This window comes from Scyliorhinus torazame, chromosome 14, assembly GCF_047496885.1.
Source record: "Scyliorhinus torazame isolate Kashiwa2021f chromosome 14, sScyTor2.1, whole genome shotgun sequence".
In the NCBI taxonomy this organism is placed as follows: Eukaryota; Metazoa; Chordata; class Chondrichthyes; order Carcharhiniformes; family Scyliorhinidae; genus Scyliorhinus; species Scyliorhinus torazame.
In genome coordinates this window covers 125,837,667-125,852,595 of record NC_092720.1, presented here as the reverse complement: position 1 = coordinate 125,852,595, position 14,929 = coordinate 125,837,667, and the positions used below count along the sequence as shown (strand labels likewise).

Here is a 14,929-nt window from a genome sequence, read left to right as displayed (position 1 = left end):
TGCACACTATCGGATTCAGGCCCCAGTCTGACACATGCACACTATCGGGTTCAGGCCCCAGTCTGATACATGCACACTATCGGGTTCAGGCCCCAGTCTGACACACTCACACTATCGGGTTCAGGCCCCAGTCTGACACACTCACACTATCGGGTTCAGGCCCCAGTCTGACACACTCACACTATCGGGTTCAGGCCCCAGTCTGACACACTCACACTATCGGGTTCAGGCCCCAGTCTGACACATGCACACTATCGGGGTTCAGGCACCAGTCTGACACACTTACACTATCGGGGTTCAGGCACCAGTCTGACACACTCACACTATCGGGTACAGGCCCCTGTCTGACACACTCACACTATCAGGTTCAGGCATCAGTCTGACACACTCACACTATCGGGTTCAGGCACCAGTCTGACACACTCACACTATCGGGTTCAGGCATCAGTCTGACACACTCACGCTATCGGGTTCAGGCACCAGTCTGACACACTCACACTATCGGGTTAAGGCATCAGTCTGACACACTCACACTATCGGGGTTCAGGCCCCAGTCTGACACACTCACACTATTGGGGTTCAGGCCCCAGTCTGACACATGCACATTATCGGGTTCAGGCATCAGCCTGACACACTCACACTATCGGGTTCAGGCCCCAGTCTGACACACTCACACTATCGGGTTCAGGCCCCAGTCTGACACATGCACACTATCGGGTTCAGGCCCCAGTCTGGCACACTCACTCTATCGGGTTCAGGCCCCAGTCTGACACACTTACACTATCGGGGTTCAGGCACCAGTCTGACACATGCACACGATCGGGTTCAGGCCCCAGTCTGACACATGCACACTATCGGGGTTCAGGCCCCAGTCTGACACACTCACACTATCGGGTTCAGGCCCCAGTCTGACACATGCACACTATCGGGGTTCAGGCCCCAGTCTGACACACTCACACTATCGGGTTCAGGCATCAGTCTGACACACTCACACTATCGGGTTCAGGCACCAGTCTGACACACTCACACTATCGGGTTCAGGCATCAGTCTGACACACTCACGCTATCGGGTTCAGGCACCAGTCTGACACACTCACACTGTCCGGTTCAGGCCCCAGTCTGACACATGCGCACTATCGGGTTCAGGCCTCAGTCTGACACATTCACACTATCGGGTTCAGGCACCAGTCTGACGCACTCACACTATCGGGTTCAGGCCCCAATGTGACAGATGCACACTATCGGGTTCAGGCCTCAGTCTGACAGATGCACACTATCGGGTTCAGGCATCAGTCTGACACACTCACACTATCGGGTTCAGGCCCCAGTCTGACACACTCACACTATCGGGTTCAGGCCCCAGTCTGACAGATGCACACTATCGGATTCAGGCCCCAGTCTGACACACTCACACTATCGGGTTCAGGCCCCAGCCTGACACACTCACACTATCGGGTTCAGGCATCAGTCTGACACACTCACACTATCGGGGTTCAGGCATCAGTCTGACACATGCACACTATCGGATTCAGGCCCCAGTCTGACACATGCACACTATCGGGTTCAGGCCCCAGTCTGATACATGCACACTATCGGGTTCAGGCCCCAGTCTGACACACTCACACTATCGGGTTCAGGCCCCAGTCTGACACACTCACACTATCGGGTTCAGGCCCCAGTCTGACACACTCACACTATCGGGTTCAGGCCCCAGTCTGACACATGCACACTATCGGGGTTCAGGCACCAGTCTGACACACTTACACTATCGGGGTTCAGGCACCAGTCTGACACACTCACACTATCGGGTACAGGCCCCTGTCTGACACACTCACACTATCAGGTTCAGGCATCAGTCTGACACACTCACACTATCGGGTTCAGGCACCAGTCTGACACACTCACACTATCGGGTTCAGGCATCAGTCTGACACACTCACGCTATCGGGTTCAGGCACCAGTCTGACACACTCACACTATCCGGTTCAGGCCCCAGTCTGACACATGCGCACTATCGGGTTCAGGCCTCAGTCTGACACATTCACACTATCGGGTTCAGGCACCAGTCTGACGCACTCACACTATCGGGTTCAGGCCCCAATGTGACAGATGCACACTATCGGGTTCAGGCCTCAGTCTGACAGATGCACACTATCGGGTTCAGGCATCAGTCTGACACACTCACACTATCGGGTTCAGGCCCCAGTCTGACACACTCACACTATCGGGTTCAGGCCCCAGTCTGACAGATGCACACTATCGGATTCAGGCCCCAGTCTGACACACTCACACTATCGGGTTCAGGCCCCAGCCTGACACACTCACACTATCGGGTTCAGGCATCAGTCTGACACACTCACACTATCGGGGTTCAGGCATCAGTCTGACACATGCACACTATCGGATTCAGGCCCCAGTCTGACACATGCACACTATCGGGTTCAGGCCCCAGTCTGATACATGCACACTATCGGGTTCAGGCCCCAGTCTGACACACTCACACTATCGGGTTCAGGCCCCAGTCTGACACACTCACACTATCGGGTTCAGGCCCCAGTCTGACACACTCACACTATCGGGTTCAGGCCCCAGTCTGACACATGCACACTATCGGGGTTCAGGCACCAGTCTGACACACTTACACTATCGGGGTTCAGGCACCAGTCTGACACACTCACACTATCGGGTTCAGGCCCCAGTCTGACACACTCACACTATCGGGTTCAGGCCCCAGTCTGACACATGCACACTATCGGGTTCAGGCCCCAGTCTGACACACTCACACTGTCGGGTTCAGGCCCCAGTCTGATACACTCACACTATCGGGGTTCAGGCACCAGTCTGACACACTCACACTATCGGGTTCAGGCCCCAGTCTGACACACTCACACTATCGGGTTCAGGCCCCAGTCTGACACATGCACACTATGGGTTCAGGCCCCAGTCTGACACATGCACACTATCGGGTTCAGGCCCCAGTCTGACACACTCACACTATCGGGTTCAGGCCCCAGTCTGACACACTCATTCTATCGGGTTCAGGCCCCAGTCTGACACATGCACACTATCGGGTTCAGGCCCCAGTCTGACACACTCACACTATCGGGTTCAGGCCCCAGTCTGACACATGCACACTATCGGGTTCAGGCCCCAGTCTGGCACATGCACACTATTGGGTTCAGGCCCCAGTCTGACACACTCACACTGTCGGGTTCAGGCACCAGTCTGACACATGCACACTATCGGGGTTCTGGCATCAGTCTGGCACACTCACACTATCGGGTTCAGGCCCCAGTCTGGCACACTCACTCTATCGGGTTCAGGCCCCAGTCTGACACATGCACACTATCGGGATTCAGGCCCTAGTCTGACACACTCACACTATCGGGTTCAGGCCCCAGTCTGACACATGCACACTATCGGGGTTCAGGCCCCAGTCTGACACACTCACACTATCGGGTTCAGGCCCCAGTCTGACACATGCACACTATCGGGGTTCAGGCCCCAGTCTGACACACTCACACTATCGGGTTCAGGCATCAGTCTGACACACTCACACTATCGGGTTCAGGCACCAGTCTGACACACTCACACTATCGGGTTCAGACATCAGTCTGACACACTCACGCTATCGGGTTCAGGCACCAGTCTGACACACTCACACTATCCGGTTCAGGCCCCAGTCTGACACATGCGCACTATCGGGTTCAGGCCTCAGTCTGACACACTCACACTATCGGGTTCAGGCACCAGTCTGACACACTCACACTATCGGGTTCAGGCCCCAATGTGACAGATGCACACTATCGGGTTCAGGCCTCAGTCTGACACACTCACACTATCGGGTTCAGGCCCCAGTCTGATACACTCACACTATCGGGTTCAGGCCCCAATGTGACAGATGCACACTATCGGGGTTCAGGCCCCAGTCAGACACACTCACACTATCGGGTTCAGGCATCAGTCTGACACACTCACACTATCGGGTTCAGGCATCAGTCTGACACGCTCACACTATCGGGTTCAGGCCCCAGTCTGACACATGCACACTATCGGGTTCAGGCCTCAGTCTGACAGATGCACACTATCGGGTTCAGGCATCAGTCTGACACACTCACACTATCGGCTTCAGGCCCCAGTCTGACACACTCACACTATCGGGTTCAGGCCCCAGTCTGACAGATGCACACTATCGGATTCAGGCCCCAGTCTGACACACTCACACTATCGGGTTCAGGCCCCAGCCTGACACACTCACACTATCGGGTTCAGGCATCAGTCTGACACACTCACACTATCGGGGTTCAGGCATCAGTCTGACACATGCACACTATCGGGTTCAGGCCCCAGTCTGACACATGCACACTATCGGGTTCAGGTCCCAGTCTGACACACTCACACTATCGGGTTCAGGCCCCAGTCTGACACATGCACACTATCGGGGTTCAGGCACCAGTCTGACACACTTACACTATCGGGGTTCAGGCACCAGTCTGACACACTCACACTATCGGGTTCAGGCCCCTGTCTGACACACTCACACTATCAGGTTCAGGCATCAGTCTGACACATGCACACTATCGGGTTCAGGCCCCAGTCTGACACACTTACACTATCGGGGTTCAGGCACCAGTCTGACACATGCACACGATCGGGTTCAGGCCCCAGTCTGACACATGCACACTATCGGGTTCAGGCATAAGTCTGACACACTCACACTATCGGGTTCAGGCCCCAGTCTGACACATGCACACTATCGGGTTCAGGCATCAGTCTGACACACTCACACTATCGGGGTTCAGGCCCCAGTCTGACAGATGCACACTATCGGGTTCAGGCCCCAGTCTGACACACTCACACTATCGGGTTCAGGCACCAGTCTGACACACTCACACTATCGGGTTAAGGCATCAGTCTGACACACTCACACTATCGGGGTTCAGGCCCCAGTCTGACACACTCACACTATTGGGGTTCAGGCCCCAGTCTGACACATGCACATTATCGGGTTCAGGCATCAGCCTGACACACTCACACTATCGGGTTCAGGCCCCAGTCTGACACACTCACACTATCGGGTTCAGGCCCCAGTCTGACACATGCACACTATCGGGTTCAGGCCCCAGTCTGACACATGCACACTATCGGGATTCAGGCCCCAGTCTGACACACTCACACTATCGGGTTCAGGCCCCAGTCTGACACATGCACACTATCGGGGTTCAGGCCCCAGTCTGACACACTCACACTATCGGGTTCAGGCCCCAGTCTGACACATGCACACTATCGGGGTTCAGGCCCCAGTCTGACACACTCACACTATCGGGTTCAGGCATCAGTCTGACACACTCACACTATCGGGTTCAGGCACCAGTCTGACACACTCACACTATTGGGTTCAGGCCCCAGTCTGACACATGCACACTATCGGGTTCAGGCCCCAGTCTGACACACTCACACTATCGGGTTCAGGCCCCAGTCTGACACATGCACACTATCGGGGTTCAGGCACCAGTCTGACACACTTACACTATCGGGGTTCAGGCACCAGTCTGACACACTCACACTATCGGGTTCAGTCCCCTGTCTGACACACTCACACTATCAGGTTCAGGCATCAGTCTGACACATGCACACTATCGGGTTCAGGCCCCAGTCTGACACACTTACACTATCGGGATTCAGGCACCAGTCTGACACATGCACACGATCGGGTTCAGGCCCCAGTCTGACACATGCACACTATCGGGTTCAGGCATCAGTCTGACACACTCACACTATCGGGTTCTGGCCCCAGTCTGACACATGCACACTATCGGGTTCAGGCATCAGTCTGACACACTCACACTATCGGGGTTCAGGCCCCAGTCTGACAGATGCACACTATCGGGTTCAGGCCCCAGTCTGACACACTCACACTATCGGGTTCAGGCACCAGTCTGACACACTCACACTATCGGGTTAAGGCATCAGTCTGACACACTCACACTATCGGGGTTCAGGCCCCAGTCTGACACACTCACACTATTGGGGTTCAGGCCCCAGTCTGACACATGCACATTATCGGGTTCAGGCATCAGCCTGACACACTCACACTATCGGGTTCAGGCCCCAGTCTGACACACTCACACTATCGGGTTCAGGCCCCAGTCTGACACATGCACACTATCGGGTTCAGGCCCCAGTCTGGCACACTCACTCTATCGGGTTCAGGCCCCAGTCTGACACACTTACACTATCGGGGTTCAGGCACCAGTCTGACACATGCACACGATCGGGTTCAGGCCCCAGTCTGGCACATGCACACTATCGGGGTTCAGGCCCCAGTCTGACACACTCACACTATCGGGTTCAGGCCCCAGTCTGACACATGCACACTATCGGGGTTCAGGCCCCAGTCTGACACACTCACACTATCGGGTTCAGGCATCAGTCTGACACACTCACACTATCGGGATCAGGCACCAGTCTGACACACTCACACTATCGGGTTCAGGCATCAGTCTGACACACTCACGCTATCGGGTTCAGGCACCAGTCTGACACACTCACACTATCCGGTTCAGGCCCCAGTCTGACACATGCGCACTATCGGGTTCAGGCCTCAGTCTGACACATTCACACTATCGGGTTCAGGCACCAGTCTGACGCACTCACACTATCGGGTTCAGGCCCCAATGTGACAGATGCACACTATCGGGTTCAGGCCTCAGTCTGACAGATGCACACTATCGGGTTCAGGCATCAGTCTGACACACTCACACTATCGGGTTCAGGCCCCAGTCTGACACACTCACACTATCGGGTTCAGGCCCCAGTCTGACAGATGCACACTATCGGATTCAGGCCCCAGTCTGACACACTCACACTATCGGGTTCAGGCCCCAGCCTGACACACTCACACTATCGGGGTTCAGGCATCAGTCTGACACATGCACACTATCGGATTCAGGCCCCAGTCTGACACATGCACACTATCGGGTTCAGGCCCCAGTCTGATACATGCACACTATCGGGTTCAGGCCCCAGTCTGACACACTCACACTATCGGGTTCAGGCCCCAGTCTGACACACTCACACTATCGGGTTCAGGCCCCAGTCTGACACACTCACACTATCGGGTTCAGGCCCCAGTCTGACACACTCACACTATCGGGTTCAGGCCCCAGTCTGACACATGCACACTATCGGGGTTCAGGCACCAGTCTGACACACTTACACTATCGGGGTTCAGGCACCAGTCTGACACACTCACACTATCGGGTACAGGCCCCTGTCTGACACACTCACACTATCAGGTTCAGGCATCAGTCTGACACACTCACACTATCGGGTTCAGGCACCAGTCTGACACACTCACACTATCGGGTTCAGGCATCAGTCTGACACACTCACGCTATCGGGTTCAGGCACCAGTCTGACACACTCACACTATCGGGTTAAGGCATCAGTCTGACACACTCACACTATCGGGGTTCAGGCCCCAGTCTGACACACTCACACTATTGGGGTTCAGGCCCCAGTCTGACACATGCACATTATCGGGTTCAGGCATCAGCCTGACACACTCACACTATCGGGTTCAGGCCCCAGTCTGACACACTCACACTATCGGGTTCAGGCCCCAGTCTGACACATGCACACTATCGGGTTCAGGCCCCAGTCTGGCACACTCACTCTATCGGGTTCAGGCCCCAGTCTGACACACTTACACTATCGGGGTTCAGGCACCAGTCTGACACATGCACACGATCGGGTTCAGGCCCCAGTCTGACACATGCACACTATCGGGGTTCAGGCCCCAGTCTGACACACTCACACTATCGGGTTCAGGCCCCAGTCTGACACATGCACACTATCGGGGTTCAGGCCCCAGTCTGACACACTCACACTATCGGGTTCAGGCATCAGTCTGACACACTCACACTATCGGGTTCAGGCACCAGTCTGACACACTCACACTATCGGGTTCAGGCATCAGTCTGACACACTCACGCTATCGGGTTCAGGCACCAGTCTGACACACTCACACTATCCGGTTCAGGCCCCAGTCTGACACATGCGCACTATCGGGTTCAGGCCTCAGTCTGACACATTCACACTATCGGGTTCAGGCACCAGTCTGACGCACTCACACTATCGGGTTCAGGCCCCAATGTGACAGATGCACACTATCGGGTTCAGGCCTCAGTCTGACAGATGCACACTATCGGGTTCAGGCATCAGTCTGACACACTCACACTATCGGGTTCAGGCCCCAGTCTGACACACTCACACTATCGGGTTCAGGCCCCAGTCTGACAGATGCACACTATCGGGTTCAGGCCCCAGTCTGACACACTCACACTATCGGGTTCAGGCCCCAGTCTGACACACTCACACTATCGGGTTCAGGCCCCAGTCTGACACACTCACACTATCGGGTTCAGGCCCCAGTCTGACACATGCACACTATCGGGGTTCAGGCACCAGTCTGACACACTTACACTATCGGGGTTCAGGCACCAGTCTGACACACTCACACTATCGGGTACAGGCCCCTGTCTGACACACTCACACTATCAGGTTCAGGCATCAGTCTGACACACTCACACTATCGGGTTCAGGCACCAGTCTGACACACTCACACTATCGGGTTCAGGCATCAGTCTGACACACTCACGCTATCGGGTTCAGGCACCAGTCTGACACACTCACACTATCCGGTTCAGGCCCCAGTCTGACACATGCGCACTATCGGGTTCAGGCCTCAGTCTGACACATTCACACTATCGGGTTCAGGCACCAGTCTGACGCACTCACACTATCGGGTTCAGGCCCCAATGTGACAGATGCACACTATCGGGTTCAGGCCTCAGTCTGACAGATGCACACTATCGGGTTCAGGCATCAGTCTGACACACTCACACTATCGGGTTCAGGCCCCAGTCTGACACACTCACACTATCGGGTTCAGGCCCCAGTCTGACAGATGCACACTATCGGATTCAGGCCCCAGTCTGACACACTCACACTATCGGGTTCAGGCCCCAGCCTGACACACTCACACTATCGGGTTCAGGCATCAGTCTGACACACTCACACTATCGGGGTTCAGGCATCAGTCTGACACATGCACACTATCGGATTCAGGCCCCAGTCTGACACATGCACACTATCGGGTTCAGGCCCCAGTCTGATACATGCACACTATCGGGTTCAGGCCCCAGTCTGACACACTCACACTATCGGGTTCAGGCCCCAGTCTGACACACTCACACTATCGGGTTCAGGCCCCAGTCTGACACACTCACACTATCGGGTTCAGGCCCCAGTCTGACACATGCACACTATCGGGGTTCAGGCACCAGTCTGACACACTTACACTATCGGGGTTCAGGCACCAGTCTGACACACTCACACTATCGGGTACAGGCCCCTGTCTGACACACTCACACTATCAGGTTCAGGCATCAGTCTGACACATGCACACTATCGGGTTCAGGCCCCAGTCTGACACACTTACACTATCGGGGTTCAGGCACCAGTCTGACACATGCACACTATCGGGTTCAGGCCCCAGTCTGACACATGCACACTATCGGGTTCAGGCATCAGTCTGACACACTCACACTATCGGGTTCAGGCCCCAGTCTGACACATGCACACTATCGGGTTCAGGCATCAGTCTGACACACTCACACTATCGGGGTTCAGGCCCCAGTCTGACAGATGCACACTATCGGGTTCAGGCCCCAGTCTGACACACTCACACTATCGGGTTCAGGCACCAGTCTGACACACTCACACTATCGGGTTAAGGCATCAGTCTGACACACTCACACTATCGGGGTTCAGGCCCCAGTCTGACACACTCACACTATTGGGGTTCAGGCCCCAGTCTGACACATGCACATTATCGGGTTCAGGCATCAGTCTGACACACTCACACTATCGGGTTCAGGCCCCAGTCTGACACACTCACACTATCGGGTTCAGGCCCCAGTCTGACACATGCACACTATCGGGTGCAGGCCCCAGTCTGACACACTCACACTATCGGGTTCAGGCCCCAGTCTGACACACTCACACTATCGGGTTCAGGCATCTGTCTGACACACTCATACTATCGGGTTCAGGCCTCAGTCTGACACACTCACACTATCGGGTTCAGGCACCAGTCTGACACACTCACAGTATCGGGTTCAGGCCCCAGTCTGACACACTCACACTATCGGGTTCAGGCCCCAGTCTGACACATGCACACTATCGGGTTCAGGCACCAGTCTGACACACTCACACTATCAGGTTCAGGCCCCAGTCTGACACACTCACACTATCGGGGTTCAGGCACCAGTCTGACACACTCACACTATCAGGCTTCAGGCACCAGTCTGACACACTCACACTATCGGGTTCAGGCACCAGTCTGACACATGCACACTATCGGGGTTCAGGCCCCAGTCTGACACACTCACACTATCGGGTTCAGGCATCAGTCTGACACACTCACACTATCGGGTTCAGGCACCAGTCTGACACACTCACACTATCGGGTTCAGGCACCAGTCTGACACACTCACACTATCGGGTTCAGGCATCTGTCTGACACACTCACACTATCGGGTTCAGGCATCAGTCTGACACACTCACACTATCGGGTTCAGGCCCCAGTCTGACACATGCACACTATCGGGTTCAGGCCCCAGTCTGACACATGCACACTATCGGGTTCAGGCCCCAGTCTGACACACTCACACTATCGGGTTCAGGCCCCAGTCTGACACACTCACACTATCGGTGTTCAGGCCTCAGTCTGACAGATGCACACTATCGGGTTCAGGCATCAGTCTGACACACTCACACTATCGGGTTCAGGCCCCAGTCTGACACACTCACACTATCGGGTTCAGGCCCCAGTCTGACAGATGCACACTATCGGGTTCAGGCCCCAGTCTGACACACTCACACTGTCGGGTTCAGGCCCCAGCCTGACACACTCACACTATCGGGTTCAGGCATCAGTCTGACACACTCACACTATCGGGGTTCAGGCATCAGTCTGACACATGCACACTATCGGGTTCAGGCCCCAGTCTGACACATGCACACTATCGGGTTCAGGCCCCAGTCTGGCACACTCACACTATCGAGGTTCAGGCACCAGTCTGACACATGCACACTATCGGGGTTCAGGCACCAGTCTGACACACTTACACTATCGGGGTTCAGGCACCAGTCTGACACACTCACACTATCAGGGTTCAGGCACCAGTCTGATACACTCACACTATCGGGGTTCATGCCCCAGTCTGGCGCACACTCACACTATCGGGATTCAGGTGACAATCTGTCGCACACTCTCACTATCGGGGTTCAGTACCAGTCCGATACACACACTATCGGGGTTCAGGCACCAGTCTGACCATTATGTTTGTGTCTTGGTTCCTTACAGTGGCATGTCGACAATAGTTGTTATTCCACCTGCTGCTGCTGCTCTCGTTGCTGTCCAATAGCCTTCCCAGTCAGTGCGTCCCGGTTCATTGACATGGACGTGACTGTCCACAACGCCAGGCATCACCACCAGGTCTCCAACATCCAGAATCTGCCCCTATCAATGATTAACTGGCATTAAAGCAGGCAAACAGCACCCTGGCACAACATAATCAGTTATTTTAGCCACTGGGTCACCTCTACATTTTTTAACAGTGCTGCATCTGTCTGTCTTGTACTCTTGGGAAAGCTCCAGGCCACGTTAATGTGGGAAGGCAACATTGTGCACGTTCTCCTTACTCCTGTGCGCCTCGAGCTTGAATCCAGAACAGACTACGGGATGACAATATTTAAGCACGTTTAAAAAATAAATTTATGGGATGTAGACATTTTTGGGCAGCACGGTAGCACAAGTGGCTAGCACTGTGGCTTCACAAGGCCAGGGTCCCAGGTTCGATTCCCCGCTGGGTCACTGTCTGTGCGGAGTCTACACGTTCTCCCTGTGTTTGTGTGGGTTTCCTCCGGGTGCTCCGGTTTCCTCCCACAGTCCAAAGATGTGCAGGTCAGGTGGATTGGCCATGCTAAATTACCCTTAGTGTCCAAAAAGATTAGGAGGGATTAGGTTACGGGGATAGGGCGGAAGTGATGGTTTAAGTTGGTCGGTGCAGACTCGATGGGCTGAATGGACTCCTTCTGCACTGTATGTTCTATATTCTCGACATCACCGGCTACATCCCATAAATTCCAGCATTTCTTGCCCATCTCTAGTTGCCCTTGGGAGGGCGGTGGTGAGCTGCCTTCTAGAATTGTTACAGTCCCTGAGATGCACGTTCACCCACAGTGCTGTTTGGGATTGTATGTGAAGTGGGCAGCCCCTAAACATATATCGACAGGGGCGGCATGTGGCGCAGTGGTTAGCACTGGGACTGCGGCGCTGAGGTCCCAGGTTCGAATCCCGGACCTGGGTCACTGTCCATGTGGAGTTTGCACATTCTCCCCATGTCGGCGTGGGTTTCACCCCCACAACCCAAAGATGTGCAGGGTAGATGGACTGGCCACGCTAAATTGCCCCTTAATTGGAAAAAAATAATTGGGTACTCTGAATTTAAAACAATAAAAGAGGAACATATATCTAGACCCTGTGGTGTGATGATGAATTGGAAATTTGACAGAAAACCCACACAATCACAGGGGTAGGAAGTGGCCCGGTTTGTGACCAAGGTATAGAATTGGGCCAGTGTTGTACATTTGATGAGGTCACAGTCCAGGTTGTGGCTAGTTGGTCAGATCAGACAATTAGGCACATGGGCCATTGTGCTAAATTTGCTGTCCTCCCTTTTTTTTCTGACACTCCTGCAAAATCTCCCCATGATTTCCAACCTCAATCAAGCAAAACCCGAGGAGATCTGTATATTTCCACATGCCTAGCAATTGTGAGAAGCCAAAGGAGCATTTCTTTTGTGAAGGTTGAAAGACTGCACTCTCAGATATCAGAAAACTCATTAAAGGATATGAAATATTTACAGATGAATACTTCTTAAAAACGCAGAATCTCTGACCTCCCTATTTCAGTGCTCAAAACATTATCTTTCCTGCCACCATTCCACAAGTAGAGTTAGGCATAAATGTGAGATTTAGAGGGCAACCTTCAAGGTACCGCGCACCTGCCGCCATTGTCATTCTGCAAGGTGGAGGTGCAGATTTAGGATATTTGTCATTGAGGGTTCCACTTCTGAGGGGCCAGTACTTTGGTGTGGGCCGAAATAAATCACCAAGGGAATGGATTCTGGTGGCAGCAACTGACTCCCAACACTGAGCAGTTGCAACATGTCAGAAGTGGGGCCAAGGGCAGTTAGCGAGGCGGTGCACAGCCAGCACAATACATTCATTGCACAAGGCTAAGTAAGTGAGCTCAGCGACTATCCTTTGCTTTGATACTTTCCTCATCTCGTCTGTCACAGTTCTGTCTCCCACGCATTCTCACTGGATTGTTCAAGGGATAGGACTGTGTGTCCATGAACCTGAATCTCCCACACTTGCAGCAACAAAAGTACTCGCACTTTGAAAAACCCAGGTGTAGAGGGATATTTACTCTGCATCTAACCTTTGCTGTACCAGCGCTGGGAGTGTTTGATGGGGCCAGTGTAGAGGGACATTTACTCTGTATCTAACCTGTGCTGTACCTGCCCTGGGAATGTTTGATGGGGCCAGTGTAGAGGGACATTTACTCTGTATCTAACCTGTGCTGTACCTGCCCTGGGAGTATTTGATGGGGCCAGTGTACATAGGAACATAAGAACTAGGAGCAGGAGTAGGCCATTTGGCCCCTCGAGCCTGCTCCACCATTCAATGAGATCATGGCTGATCTTTTGTGGACTCAGCTCCACTTTCCGGCCCGAACACCATAACCCTTTATTTTTCAAAAAACAATCTATCTTTATCTTAAAAATATTTAATGGAGGAGTCTCAACTGCTTCACTAGGCAAGGAATTCCATAGATTCACAACCCTTTGGGTGAAGAAGTTCCTCCTAAACTCAGTCCTAAATCTACTTCCCCTTATTTTGAGGCTATGCCCCCTAGTTCTACTTTCACCCGCCAGTGGAAACAACCTGCCCGCATCTATCCTATCTATTCCCTTCATAATTTGATATGTTTCTATAAGATCCCCCCTCATCCTTCTAAATTCCAACGAGTAAAGTCCCAGTCTACTCAACCTCTCCTCGGAATCCAACCCCTTCAACTCTGGGATTAACCTAGTGAATCTCCTCTGCACACCCTCCAGCGCCAGTACGTCCTTTCTCATGTAAGGAGACCAAAACTGAACACAATACTCCAGGTGTGGCCTCACTAACACCTTATACAATTGAAGCATAACCTGCCTAGTCTTAAACTCCATCCCTCTAGCAATGAAGGACAAAATTCCATTTGCCTTCTTAATCACCTGTTAATCAACTTTTGCGACTCATGCACTAGCACACCCAGGTCTCTCTGCACAGCAGCATGTTTTAATATTTTATCATTTAAATAAAAATCCCTTTTGCTGTTATTCCTATCAAAATGGATAACCTCACATTTGTCAACATTGTATTCCATACGCCAGACCCCAGCCCATTCACTTAACCTATCCCAATTCCTCTGCAGACTTCCAGTATCCTCTGCACTTTTTGCTTTACCACTCATCTTAGTGTCGTCTGCAAACTTGGACACATTGCCCTTGGTCCCCAACTCCAAATCGTCGATGTAAATTGTGAACAATTGTGGGCCCAACATTGATCCCTGAGGGACACCACTAGCTACTGATTGCCAACCAGAGAAACACCCATTAATCCCACTCTTTGCTTTCTATTAATTAACCAATCCTCAATCCATGCTACTACTTTCCCCTTAATGCCATGCATCTTTAGTTTATGCAGCAACCTTTTGTGTGGCACCTTGTCAAAGGCTTTCTGGAAATCC

General features: G+C 53.2%; 1 protein-coding gene across 6 annotated transcripts in view; it reads right to left on the bottom strand.

Annotated features, from left to right (window-relative positions):
* Positions 1 to 14,929, bottom strand: part of LOC140390012 (allantoinase, mitochondrial) — a 124,477-nt gene that overhangs the window by 84,764 nt on the left and 24,784 nt on the right. For 5 of the 6 annotated variants that reach the window (XM_072474812.1, XM_072474814.1, XM_072474813.1 and 2 more), the window contains exon 2: positions 11,433 to 11,590. The exons of the other annotated variant lie outside the window; for it this stretch is intronic. In XM_072474812.1, the coding sequence (XP_072330913.1) occupies positions 11,433 to 11,590 (158 nt within the window). The remainder of the gene's footprint in view (positions 1 to 11,432; positions 11,591 to 14,929) is intronic. 6 annotated transcript variants of the gene reach the window in all.